Source organism: Xiphophorus hellerii, chromosome 13 (genome assembly GCF_003331165.1).
Source record: "Xiphophorus hellerii strain 12219 chromosome 13, Xiphophorus_hellerii-4.1, whole genome shotgun sequence".
NCBI lineage: Eukaryota > Metazoa > Chordata > Actinopteri > Cyprinodontiformes > Poeciliidae > Xiphophorus > Xiphophorus hellerii.
This window is the reverse complement of record NC_045684.1, coordinates 10929450-10942716: the sequence shown is the minus strand read 5'-3', so window position 1 is coordinate 10942716 and position 13267 is coordinate 10929450. Positions and strand designations below refer to the sequence as shown.

Here is a 13267-nt window from a genome sequence, read left to right as displayed (position 1 = left end):
AGCATTTCCAGAGGAGCATGCCAGCATAAGTGTGTCATTTCAATTTGTGGTGTGGACAATAGTAGGCTGAGCTGACCTAGTGTACGTACTCCAAGTCAGCAGGATTCCTTGCTTTTTTACTTGTCTCATTCCCTTTCATAACTACATGTTTAAACTTTTGCTTATCTGTTTAATCCTTGTAACTATGCACCAAACAAACAATTTTTGATGCACATTTTTGAGATGTCTCGGGGCGCACCGATCCACTTTTTTCACTACCAATACCTACACAGATAACTGAGGTTTAGTATCGGCCGATACCAATCCGAAAAAAAGTGCAGAATTGACTTTAAACTTTTTATACTTTCATTTTTAACTATAATGGGAAGTAGTTTGCAAGATGTTCAGTTGTATGACCAAACTGACTTATACAGACTGCATATTAGTTTATTCAGTGGTTTGCACGAGCAGTACAGAGACACTTCCACCACATTTACTTGACATGGCTAAAGTTAGCATTGTATTTGTATTCATCAGTAGTTTTTTATATGAACAATATGGCTTTCTGCACAGGGCACCACAAGGGGAAAAAAAGTAATATTGCACCCAGAATAGTTTTTTCTAATGTTTAGCTGGAAGTTAAGTTCAGTGGCAGATAAAGCTCATGCTGGCTGGAGTTGATACAATATTAAAGGGCTGCTTTATTTTATTTTATTTTAAGAAGTTTAACATGTATTGAACTATTTATAATTCAAATCTCAACATTTTCAGTGTCTGTGGGGTGACCGAAGGGAGGGTTGCCCTTTAGTTTAGGGCAAACTAAAGGGAAATTTCACAGTTTCATTCGGGGAGATTTGGGCTGCGGTTCTACTTGAAAGTCTGTTTTGTGTGGATAAACTTTAATTGCCTTATTTCCACTGATTACAGATTCTTTAAAGCACCGTTTGAATTCTGATATCCATTTTTTTTTTTATAGACTTGCCATCCAAAATAAGCTGCCGTTTGAACCTTACGTCACAAAACTAAGTGTATCTCTTTAACGGGAATTGCCTTATGTAACTTTGGGCCGACCCTGTTGCAGGGTTTAAAAAGTGACCATTTCACTAGATATGACACCTTTAAATGGAAAATATGAGTTTTCTTAAGTAAATCTGTTTGTATGTACGTGTGTAGCCCAGAAGTGAAGTCTCTAATTAAGCAAGTATGGAGCGTGTAATTTCAAGCCTTTGCTCTACTGGCTCTGAGCTTCTTAATGACATGCTTCAAAACTCTGTGAGCCACAGAAGCATGATTGAGAAGAACAAGAAGAAGAAGAAGAAGAAGAAGAGAGAAAGAGAGAGAGAGAAGAAAAAAACCTGTCCAGCCCCTCTGAAGATTTCCTGTCTCAGGAAAGGCGCACATACTGTGAGTCATATAGGGCAAGTCCTGCCTGGTGTTTACGCTGCTTCTACGCCGAGCTGTGAAGTCGCGTTTTGTGGAGGAGCAACAGGCGGCTGGATCCCAGAGAAACTCGGATATTTAACTCTTCTGTCCAGGCTCAATTAATGAAAAAGAAAGGGGGCGTGTGGTCCGGTTCTACATGGAGCTGCTTCGGTTTTCCGTTTTCTGCTGCGGAGCGGTCCTGTTCGGTATTGTGCTTCTGCCGGTGGAGACGAGTGAGTTAAACTTATTAAAACTTGTTAAAGGGGCGAGTTGACTCAAAGTTTCAACAAAGAACTTCCTTATTTTAAAAAGAAAGATTCTTTATTTTAAAAGACTTTTATTAAAACAGTGTAAATTGAGTCGGAGAAACTAAACTAAACACAAAAGTAGAGTAATTCGGACATTTATTGTCTGATCTCAAATCTATCATCGACTTTTAAAAACTAATCAAATGTTTGAGTTCCTTAAGATGTTGTCTCATTTTATGTGAAAAATGGCTTAATGGCTTACGAAGATATGACTGGCTTTATTTTACGAGACAAAAGTAGTTTTAAGGAGCACGTTTGGTTTGACAGTTTGATCGGTGGTTTCGAAAGTTGCGGTCTTGAGAGCCTCCGAATAATCAAAGTAAATACCAGAAATAATAGTGGCAATTGATATGTGTGACCTAAATAGATAAAAATCAAGACAATGAAAGGTCGGTTGATATCGGTTGGTACCGTTTTAGAGTATTTAAATCCTTTAGCAGTGGCGTCCACAAAGGTGGGTTTGAGGAGACTATGCTGCAGTCCCCTTATGCACTCAGTGGACCCGCGGTATTTCACCACAGCTGCTAGTGAATTGCACTAAATCCCCCTAAAAACCAGCATAACTGCCTTTTTAAATAATTTAACCGCAAAATATACCTCAGAAACCATCTTAGCACTACCCCAGAAGCTAATATCTACAGTCTTTCTTATGCTCTGGGGTGTAAACAACAGTCAGTAGTCTGTCAAGTAGTATTGTATCTGTGTATTTCAGTTTCCTAAGCTGTATTTCTTTCAAATATTTTAGATATTTTATGCACACACACACACACAAAAAATCTGCAAGTAGTGAAAGTTTCTGTGAATACTCTGGAGTTATGCTCCACAGAAAAATCTAAAAATGATCTGTGAAAACGTGGGGGTCCTCTGTGGTTTGTTTTATAGATATGGATCGCAGACAGGTTTAGATGAGTCGTAACTACAGTCCAGAATGAAATACTCACACTGTGATACCAATAAATTTCCACTATCATGACATTTAGGCAAACTTTTAAAGTAGAAATGTGTAAGTTATGCTGTCACTTTTTTTTTTTTTACAAAACGTGACCATTATTCCAGCTAATAATATTATTATTAGTCATAACAATATTATCAATAGGCTAATATGCCTTTTATTTATATTGGGAAATATTTGCAAACAGTTGAATTGTCTTTATTGCAATCAATGTAAAAGTGTAGTAACCCTCTTTCAGCCAGCTGACTGGCAGTGTGAAGCATCAAGTGTGGGAGTGTTTTCCTGTGTTTCTATGCATCCTAAGGTGGAAAACACTCTGCTCACTCTAGCACTTAAGCAAAATGTCTTTAAGCTATAGGACAGTTATGGCAAAATGTTTTGGTTTACTGTGATATGTCTAGTTGCAACATTTATAAACTTATTTATGCTAATTTCTTTTCTTGTCTTATTTTGGGTAACAATAATGAATGAACTCTCACCCACCGTGAAGTCCAGTATGTTGCCTTCAGTATCAACGTTATTGTTCCTCGATACAACTGCACCAACATAGATATTTCTTGCAGTTTTGAATGGCTTACCTTCATAGCATCCATAATAATAATGTGAACTTTTAGCAATGTATTTTTTCTTTAGATTTTCAAAAAGCAAAGAGTGTATTTTTCAGTTCAAAATGTAGTACAAGAAGAAAAACAGCCCTGGAATACTCCTTCAATCTTTTCTAGTTTTGTAGAATTTTTTTTTTTTTAAAAGGCGAAATGTAACATGAGGGGAAACAGACTCTCTTTGTTTGGCTGAAAGATGAGCTGAAATTGTGTCCCACTTTTGAACTTTCTGAACTTTCAAATTTCTAAGTTAGATAAATCAACAGATAGGTCCTTAAAATTATCGTTTTCAAATGGGAAAGAAGGAGGTGTCCCACAAAAGCTAAACTTTCATTTAAAAAAAACGTATTTCTCAAATTAAACTCTTTATGCCCTTCTGATTATTTGTATCTCTAAATCAGAAATATGCAACCTCCTTCAGCAAAAGCATTCATGCAGTGCTCAGAACATCTTTGTTGGTTTGTGAAATTTGTTGTTATCTTTTATTACAAACAGTACTTATCACTGAGAACATCCATTATCCGATTTTCCAACTTAACCCTGAAACAAGGTTAAGTACCACATTCTGAGAACAGCAACCCTACTGAAAAATAAACAGTATACATAGTTTAAATTTGACTAATCATACTTTAAGTATGTTTAAAGATTATTTCACTTAATAAAGTTTTGCTATAACAGTCTAACAAGCAGAAATAATTGTCAAACATCTGAACCTGTCTTAAATGCTTCAAAATAAGTTGTTATAAGTTACACAAAGTATAATATTTTACTTCTTTCTTCTAATAATCAGACTCTTAGCAAATGAGGCCACATGTACTTCAAAGTTCTGTGTAGTATTTTCTAAAGAGCAGCTTCTGATTAGGTTGTATGTACTGTATGTGCGTACATCAAAAATAGATTTCATTATCAGTTTTGGTCATTTGGACAAGATCTAAATGTGCTAATCCAAATATCAAAATGTGGGGGTATGTAACATTTACCAAAAAAAAAAATAAGTTTTTTACATTATTGTCAAAACTGTTACCTTGTTGTGACAGTTTATTATGAGACAGATAATCTGTGAACTCATCCACTTCCTCCCAGTGCTACTACCCAGTGCCATCTCTCAGTCAAAAACAACCAATCAGAGCCAGGAGGAGTGTCTTAGCGGCGAAACAGCATACCATTTCAAGAAAGACATCTGTCATCAACAGTGACCATGCTAACTAGCCTGAGCGGTCAGAATGGGCTCCGTGTTTGGTAAACCAGCTGTGAGCAGCACATACACGAGTATGATTGACAGCTCTAAGATCTCCCTCTAGCTCTGACTAGCCTTTTCTGATTGATTTATGTAGTTAACACTGGAAGAAGACAGAGGAACTCTTTTTTTTTCACAGATTATTATTATAATATACTGTCATGACATAGTGACAGTTTTCACAAATGTGTAAAAAAAGGTGATTTTTATAAAAGTTACATACTCCAGCTCTTGTGCTGGCTACAGCCCTCTGCTTGATAGATCATCCACTATGGCAGGTGGCTTTAGGAGTCTGCTCCCAAGCTCACATTTGCTATATAATTTTCAAGACCAAGGTGAAATTCTCTTTACTCATCATGTCCCAAATTACCTAACGTCCTAACATACCAAAGTTCACACTACCTAACCACATGCTAGGTTCCTCAACTACACCTAAGTGTTATGCCAAGTGAAATATTTGTGGAGCCTTTCTACTCCTCCTTATTGTTCTGTCTTATCTTTGACCAAGTCACCCTGCTGCCAGGAAGTTTTACCTTCATCTGTCTCAGACTCAGTCCCAGCGGCACCAAGTAGCTCTGGCTGCTACTAATCCCCTTTCCCCCCACTACTCTGCAATTATATGCAGCCCTGGGTGACAATTACCACCATTCATCCCTTCCACAACCCGCCTCCTGGGTTAAAATGACATGCTCTTTGAGAGGAGCTACTCTAATGATATAATTACTTGAGCTCAGCCACCTTCCTACTACTCAGGAATGGGCTTTCATCCCCCCGTCCCTCGTTTTCGTTGCTGATCCACTTCAAAAAAACACCTCTCGAGCCCACGGGGCAGAAATTTAAATTGCTAAGTCATTTAGTTTAGTCTGGAGTTCAATTGATGCTTTTTGACTTTGGGAGTTTGTTCAGCAGAGATGAGCTCAGAAATGTCTCTCTGCAATTTCCTGAGACAGAGTTTTTGTAAAACAAGATGTCAGGATGAATTTCAGTGCAAACTTTCCTGCTCTTCCCTTTTAGGTTTTTTTGGGGGTTTTTTGCAGAAGCTGTGCTCTTTTACCGTAAGCCCACCCTCCAGCGTGGCTAAGCTGACACAGAGAGATTTTTGTACCACGTTTCAGAGGCATATTCTGAAATCGGTGTGAAGACGTTTGGCTGCCAAAAAGCATGCTTTCGCTTACACTTCCCAGGCTGAAAAACATCTGACTCTGTTGGTCACGTGATCAGCCATGTATGCTTTGCAACCTTCACACGATGCTCTTAAAAATCTGCAAGTAGATGGAAACAAACCTACTTATTTTCAGTATGGCTGCGCATCAAATTCATTGGTTCATGAGCAGATAGTTTCCTGTACACAGAGTCAGGAAACAGCTGAAGTGTGGTTATGTGAATTTCCTGAATTTCAGAGCAGTCACACGCTGCAGATTTCTGCTTTTTAAATCGTCTTTTGGTTCGTCTTACTTCCCAGCATAGGCAGTAGGAAGTAATAGCTTCTCTGCATGGTTTGTTTTCTCACTAACTGCCCTTTAACCTGTAACCTTGTAGCGCTAAAAGTCTTCCCGCCCCTTAAACAATTTTCTTACATTTGTAATGTTCAAACCCCATATTTCGATGTGTCGTATTTTTGATGGTATGAAATGAAGTGCAGTTGTGTGTAATTTGCAAAGAAAATAATGCCTTGTTTCAATTTTTATTTACAAATAAAGTGAAGTGTTGCAGTATTTATATTGTGGCCCCCCGAGTCAATACCTCATTTAGTCAGTACAGTAACTTCAATGAGTCTATGCAGCTGTAGTTGCAGCTGCAAGTACAGCTGCAAAGACTCTTTTGCTGTTTGTTTCCATCAGCTTTGCTCAACTACAAACTGAAATTTTTGCCTAATCTTGTTTGCGAAATTGCTCAGTTTTCAAGCGTTACCATCACTTCTCAAAGAGCGCTGGCTCTTTTTTTTTTTTTAGCATTCTTCTCATATCAGAAGGTGATAGTGTAGCCCAATCTCAAGTATTTTTCAACAGATTTTCTTCCAGTGTTGCACTGTATTTAGCCTCATCCATATTCAAATCAGCTCTGACAAGCTTCCTCATTTTTTCTGTAGAAAACCACTCCCCCAGCTCCCACCAACTTGTTTCACAATGACATTGTTGTACTCCCTGACGTGTGTTGTGTTGGTTTAGTTTTTCTCTACTCATCGAATTTTGACTTCTTCAGAATCAGCTTCGTTGGCTGATTTGTGCGCCCAAACAATTCATTTGACTATGGTTTCACCAATCACAGTGTACAGACATGAAGTATAAATATATAAACTTACATATGAATTATACATAGAAAATATTAATGGAAACACATGTACAATGTGAATGTACAGCTAATGTTTATATGTATTAATAGTGCAAATATGTCTATTTTTGCACAGGAGAGTAGCTGTAAGGTTTCTGTTTAATGTGTTCATTAGAGAAACAGCCTGGGGGAAGAAATGGTTTCTGTGGTGGCTGGTTTTAGCAAATAATCCTCTGTAGTAGCATGAAGGTGAAGGTAAAAGTCTAAGCAGTTTGTGACCAGGATGTGTGGGGTCTGCAGAAATATTAGCTTCCCTTTTCCTGACACCTTCACTTGTACTAGTCCAAGCTAACAATATGATCAGCCACAGTGATCTCCTCTGCAGATGTGATTGCTCTTTGAAGTTTGGACCTGTCCTGTTTTGTAGCTGAGCCAAACCGCACCGTGATGGATGAAGCGGACACAAGTGTAAATGTTGGTTTCATCTCACCAGAGCAGCTTCTTCCACATGTTTGCTCATAACCCCTAAAGGCATGTTGCTTTCACACCTAAGTTTAGAAAGTAGTATTTTATTTTCCTGCAACTTCACAAATATGCTTCTCTTCATGTTGGTCTATCTCGTAATAGCCCAATAAAATACATTTAAATTTCTAGCTCTAATTTGACAAAATGTGACAAAGGGTATGAATATTTATGCAAGACGCTAAATCACATTGGTTCTAAAATAAGGGAAAGTCAGTGAAACACAATATACATTGCTCATGATCTTTATTGACATAGCAAACTGAAAATGTTAAATTGCATAATCTCATACTAAACAAATTGCTGCAGTTTCCTAATGGTGAGCTTTAGGGATTCTTTGACCTTTCCATCCAGGATCATTTGTCACGAGAGCTGGATATTATCAGACTGAAATTATAGACAAATTTACGCAAGTGCTGTATTTTCCGAACCTTTATATCAAAAAACGACAGTGCGCCTTACAATCAGGAGCGTGTAATTCTGGAGTAAAACAGCGCCCTCTAGTGAATTAATACGGATTGATTCTGGATGTGCTGACTGACCTCGAAGCGATTCTGTGCGGTACACGGCGCTCACCGCGCTCTGTCAGAATATTTTAGTTACATCACATTGCGGCTTCCGTAGTCAGGAGCGTCGCGGAGTAAAACATACTGAGGTTTGACTGATTGACTTATCTGAGTGTTTTGTTTCGCTTAATGTGCTTTATAGTCCAGTGTGCTTTATATATGGAAAAAGATCGAAAATAGATCATCCATTAACAGTGTGCCTTATAATCCAGTGCGACTTATAGTGCGGAAAATACAGTAGTTATTTTCTTGTTGACATTTTCTGGTTTATGAAGATTAAAAAACATCTCCCAAAACATGTTCTCTTGTCTTGCCCATTTTGAAGTGAAATTGGACTTTAAAATTGAAATCATGGTTAACTAATTAGAAGTCTTCAAAAGCCTGATCAGTTTTTTTTTAAAGTAAAGTATGCTAAAGTTTTATCTTATATAAGCTGTCATTAATTGTGGCACCAAGGATTTAAACAAAAAAATTCTCATTTTGTTTTTTCTCCACTGTGAATAAAAGTACTCAAATTAAGGGCTTTTCTACATTTTTTGAGCAAGATTATTCCAGTTTACTGAAGATGAAAATAATTCTAAACTTTAAAAAATATCTTTACAGTAATTATTAATAAATCATGGATGATTTTTAGGGATAAGAGGTCTTTTGATGACCAAAAATCAGGCAATTTTAATGTTTTTGTCTTGAAAAACATGCATATTTTCCCTTCTTCCTCCAATCACTCATGATCACCAATTACGTCCTTTTGTTTTTTTAATAGTTCTTGGCACAACACATATTTAAATGGGGGAGCCGACTCATTGGAATGACAAATTAAAGGCTTCCCAGCCAGCAGATGGCTTTGCTTTTCCTCTGTTTGTTGTACTTACCCGTCTGGCAGTTGTCTCAGGTCTTAGGTGATTATCAAGCCCGCAGGCGCTCATCACACAATCCAGTCTGTCTGACTGATCTAAACGTGCCTGCTGGCAAAGTCAAGTCCGAACAAGATCAACAGAGATCTTGAAAAAATGTGTCCGCCTCCCTGCGATGAAATATTTTGGATTTTCTTCTCGCTCTCTTGAATAAATCCACTCTAAGACGAATACTGTTTTTATTTTCATTGCTTTCTTTTTTTGTAAAACATGAATGCTGTTGTCATTTATTAGTGTCGTATCATCTGATAACCAATCCAACTTTCTCCGTCCTTTTCCTTTTTCCCACTCTCATTTCAGATACCTCCATGATCGCTATAAAACAGCTGTGCAGGTTTTGTGATTTGCAGGCCACCACGTGTCTCGGTAAGGGAATCTGCAAGGTGGATTGTGACATTACCTCCATCTGCCCTGATGATAACGACGTGTGTGTCAGCATCTGGTAAGTTCTGTTTTCACGATAATTCATCATTTGGGATCTGATTTTCATCTTGACTCGGGTTATCTGATGTACTGACATTTAAATGCATTTGTTCTGAAACATGCAAAGCTGACAAAAGCAAAAACAGGAGAATTCTGTAAGGAGTCAAATACTTTTCATAGCAAAGTAAATGTCCTACTTTTAAGGAATATGTAGGAGCTGTACAAATAGCAAGTTTGGAATAAACTCAAGCTGGACAAATCTACATATTGAATGTCTAAATTCCTGCTGAGTAATTCTTAATTTGTGAGTTCTGAAGGACAATTTAAAGAGGCGCTGCTATCCATGTACCATTAGCTTTCTGCTAACCTCAGCTCACACCGCTACATTGGCAATGTAATGAGAAACATCAGCATGGCCTTAAACTTTTAACACCAATACAAATCTGCTTCCTGCTGCTTTGCACATCCAGAGTCAGATGTGAGGTCGTTGAATGATCAGTATGCTTTCATTTTTCAGTTTCTCCAGCAAATTGTTCTAAATCCCCTGGATAAAAGAGAAATTCAGAGGCTTCAGGGTGAAAATAAACACTTTTTGGGTATATAAAAACCAATTATTGCTTCTTAAGTTGGTTAGCACATCTGGGGGGGCACTGGAAAAGGACCTCATCTTCCCTCCAAAAGTTGGGAAGAAGAGGAAAAAATGCAAAAATAAAAGAATTGAATTCTATGCATTTTTTAAAATCATATCTATATATGTTTTTCAATAAAATCTAATGTACTTTTAATAATTATTGTGAAAAATAACTTTGTGAAAGGCTACTTGCCATGCTTATCTTTTATGATTGGCTGCCAGTCATCCACAAGCTAGCGTAGCAAACAGGAAATTAACAAACGAGTTTCTGACACAAAGAAAAATATTGAAGGAACTGTCCAGCAGCCCTGCTGCAGAAAAACCCCTGAGAGCTGCAGTGGATGAACTGGAAGTGTGATTAATATAAAATATTGCACATTTTCTTATAATTAAAAGAGGGGATTGTGGTGAAAAGTTTTATTATCAGGTAATATATCATGTCATAAACGTCAGATTAATAAAGTCATTATATTTTACTTGATAATAAATTTTCCTCCACAAAATTCATGGCCAACTAAAATCAGAAGATATGGGGCAGAATTTATGCTGATTCAAAGTAATAATTATTGAATAGTGAATAAAAGTGAGGAATAAACATTCTAAAACGTGATGTTTACATATTTTGAAGCATCGTCTCAGAGGGACCATGTTTATGGGTCCATGGCATGTAAAGGTTTTGGACCCCCTGCTCCAGCAGAAAATGAGGGCTTTGTAGTCACTTAGTCAAAATCTGGACTGAATTTAAAAGCTGTGGGATAAATAGGCTCAAAAATCCTCTAGTGTGAAAGAATTAGAACAATCCTGCAAAAAAGAGGGGACCAAAAAAAAACCTCTGCAAGTTGTTGTAAAGTCTCTTGTAAATATCTGTTTTTCCTTATGATTTTCAAAATTAATTTTCCTTTTTAAAAAAGACAAAGTGAGAACAAGGTACATGAAATTTAGTACAACATCTCAGCCCCTTTCCAGCAGGGACACAAGCTTCTTTACACAATGTGAAGATGTTTGTGAAGGTATTGGGACTCTTTAAGGTCATAGGTCACAGGTAATCAATATGCTTTGTTGTCTCTGTTTTCTCTTTCCAAGGCGGAAGAAAGACAACAATATTACATTTGAAACAGTTTGTCACAATCCAGCTAATCCCCTGTATGGCCTGTACCTGGACGATTACAACAACACAAAGTGCATTATGAAAGAGAAAAAGGCCAAAGACTCAAAGTTTTTCATCTGCTCCTGTTCCAAAGAGGAGGAGTGCAATGATAACATCATTTTTAACCCACGTAAGTTGGACATTTTGTCTTCTGTTTTTGTATCTTTAATTGCAGTGCATGTTTGAGATCCTGATGTTGTGGTTTTTATTTTTTAGTTAGATCTCCATGGACACATTTAAAGAATTTTTATGCTTTCACTTTGCCTATGGTATATTATGATTCTACTTCGTTTTGCAGCTGAAATAAAGACACTTCTAGACGGGGCAACAATTTTCCAATTTAATATTCTCCTATTTTGGTGAACATGTCTAAATTTTAGTTTTAGTTTTCTGGTTTTAGCTGGCAGGAGTGTCACCTAGTGTGACCTTTGGTCATAGTCCAACCGGCTTCAAGCTTTGTGTGTGCAGAGATAATTTTCTGCCTTCTATTTTCAATAAACCAGGACTGTTCCACAAAAAAAAAGTCTCAATTTGTTCTATTTTTTGTGGAACATTCCTTGTAAACTAGTAGTCAATTGTATTTAAAAATCCCAGTAGGTCATAAATTACTAAAATAAGTATGCCACATCCAAAGTTACTCCAATCCTCCTCATCCCCGTTCTGATGTCTGGCTTGAACTTCAGCAAGTTGTCTTCACCATGAGAGGGTGAAGTAGCGGGAGCGCTTATGATGAGAGTAAAACTAAACATTAAAATTCTTAGCTGTAAATGCAAAGCAATTAGATGGAACAAGCTGAGAGCTGCAGACGTTATAATTTTAAATTAGTGTAATGAGTCAGTTGGCGTCTACCCTGCAGATTAATTATAGTAATCGAAAGAAGGGTTCAGTTTATAGGTTACTTGTTTTAAAAGTTATAAAATACCCGTACGACTTGATCTACTTTGACCTCTTCTTATGATTGTAAGTGAATCTTCTTGTGATCTCTCAATAATCACAGCAACAGGTAAACTGATATATTAGCTACTGTCGGCTCGTCATGTAAAGTGTCATGCCAGAATGTCAACATGTTTGTACTGTGAGGCTGTGTTTCTTTGATTACAAACCGCTTCAGGACACACCTTTCCTTCTTGTCTACGGTTAGCTATGGAATCTCTTGTATTTTTATTGCAGCATCTCTGCAGTAACAGCATAGCGGTAGATTTCTGAGACCTGGCTTGGAACAGCAGAGAGCCAAATTAAAAGCATCTGTGGAGTGCAAACCACGTCATGGAAATGCATTTGCGTGCTCTCGAGAATGTCTGAGCTGTCTCTGTAACTTTTCAGTGAGTAAAGATGGGTGTTGCTGCAGTGAAGGCTGTTGTGATTAAATACCAGTTAGAAAGCAATGATTCCAGTAAGTTTCAGTGAATCTGGCTTGTTATTTTTTAACCAGTGTTTAATTTTTATTAGGCATCCACAGAACGCAGGATTCTTTAAACCTTTATCTTACCGTAACCTTTGGGTAATGTTTGTTCTTCTCAAAGAAAAATACAGGTGATATATTTATTTATTTCATATATATATATTTATTTATGTATTTAATTTCAATTTAACTTTTTTAGGTGCTTTTAACTGATATTTACAGATAGTTTGATGGTTAAGAAACAAGAAAAGCGGACAATCGGGGAACAAAAATGTCCGGTCTAAAAACTCTCCACAGTAGATGAAGAGTTTTCAAGTTATTTCTAGGAACTTTAGAGAAGCATCATTCCTCAGTAGTTCATCCACTTCATGACAAGTTTTATTAGCTTAGAATCAGTTTATTGGTGTTTCAAAAGTGTCAATTTGCCCTTTGTTTGGTGTTTTTGGTAGATTTAACTGAAGAAACTGCAACTAACTGTATCTTTGTGACAGCTTGTTATACACCTGTTATATTGTTGTTTATCTGCCTCTTGTTTTAATGACGCATGAAAACAGAATGCCACAAGAAAATAATATTTCAGCATCTATGCATTGGACACTTTAGCTCACACTATTTGATTATCAGATAAACCGGACTCCCGTTGATTTTTATCAAACATGTCACACATATTGAGCATATACCCAGCAGAATCAACACAACTTAAATTATCACAGCAACAATACAGTTTTACCGCTACTCCATCTCTATGTTATAAAGATGCTTTGCGTTTCTTGGCATTTAAAATGCCAGAAATTGAAGGTGAAACTGATGGCAGGTACTCATTAACTATTGACACAGTCATAGATCACTGAAATGTCATCCCAAGATGGCCAGTTGATCCTTAAATATGGA

The 13267-nt window shown here is 37.1% G+C and overlaps 1 protein-coding gene across 1 annotated transcript in view; it reads left to right on the top strand.

Annotated features, from left to right (window-relative positions):
• Positions 1 to 1351: 1351 nt before the first annotated feature.
• The window catches only part of LOC116731491 (TGF-beta receptor type-2-like), a 30733-nt gene continuing 18817 nt past the window's right edge, over positions 1352 to 13267 (top strand). Inside the window, exons 1-3 of the mRNA XM_032581267.1 lie at positions 1352 to 1634; positions 9074 to 9215; positions 10911 to 11104. Coding sequence (XP_032437158.1) covers positions 1559 to 1634; positions 9074 to 9215; positions 10911 to 11104 — 412 coding nt within the window. The 5' untranslated portion in view covers positions 1352 to 1558. The remainder of the gene's footprint in view (positions 1635 to 9073; positions 9216 to 10910; positions 11105 to 13267) is intronic.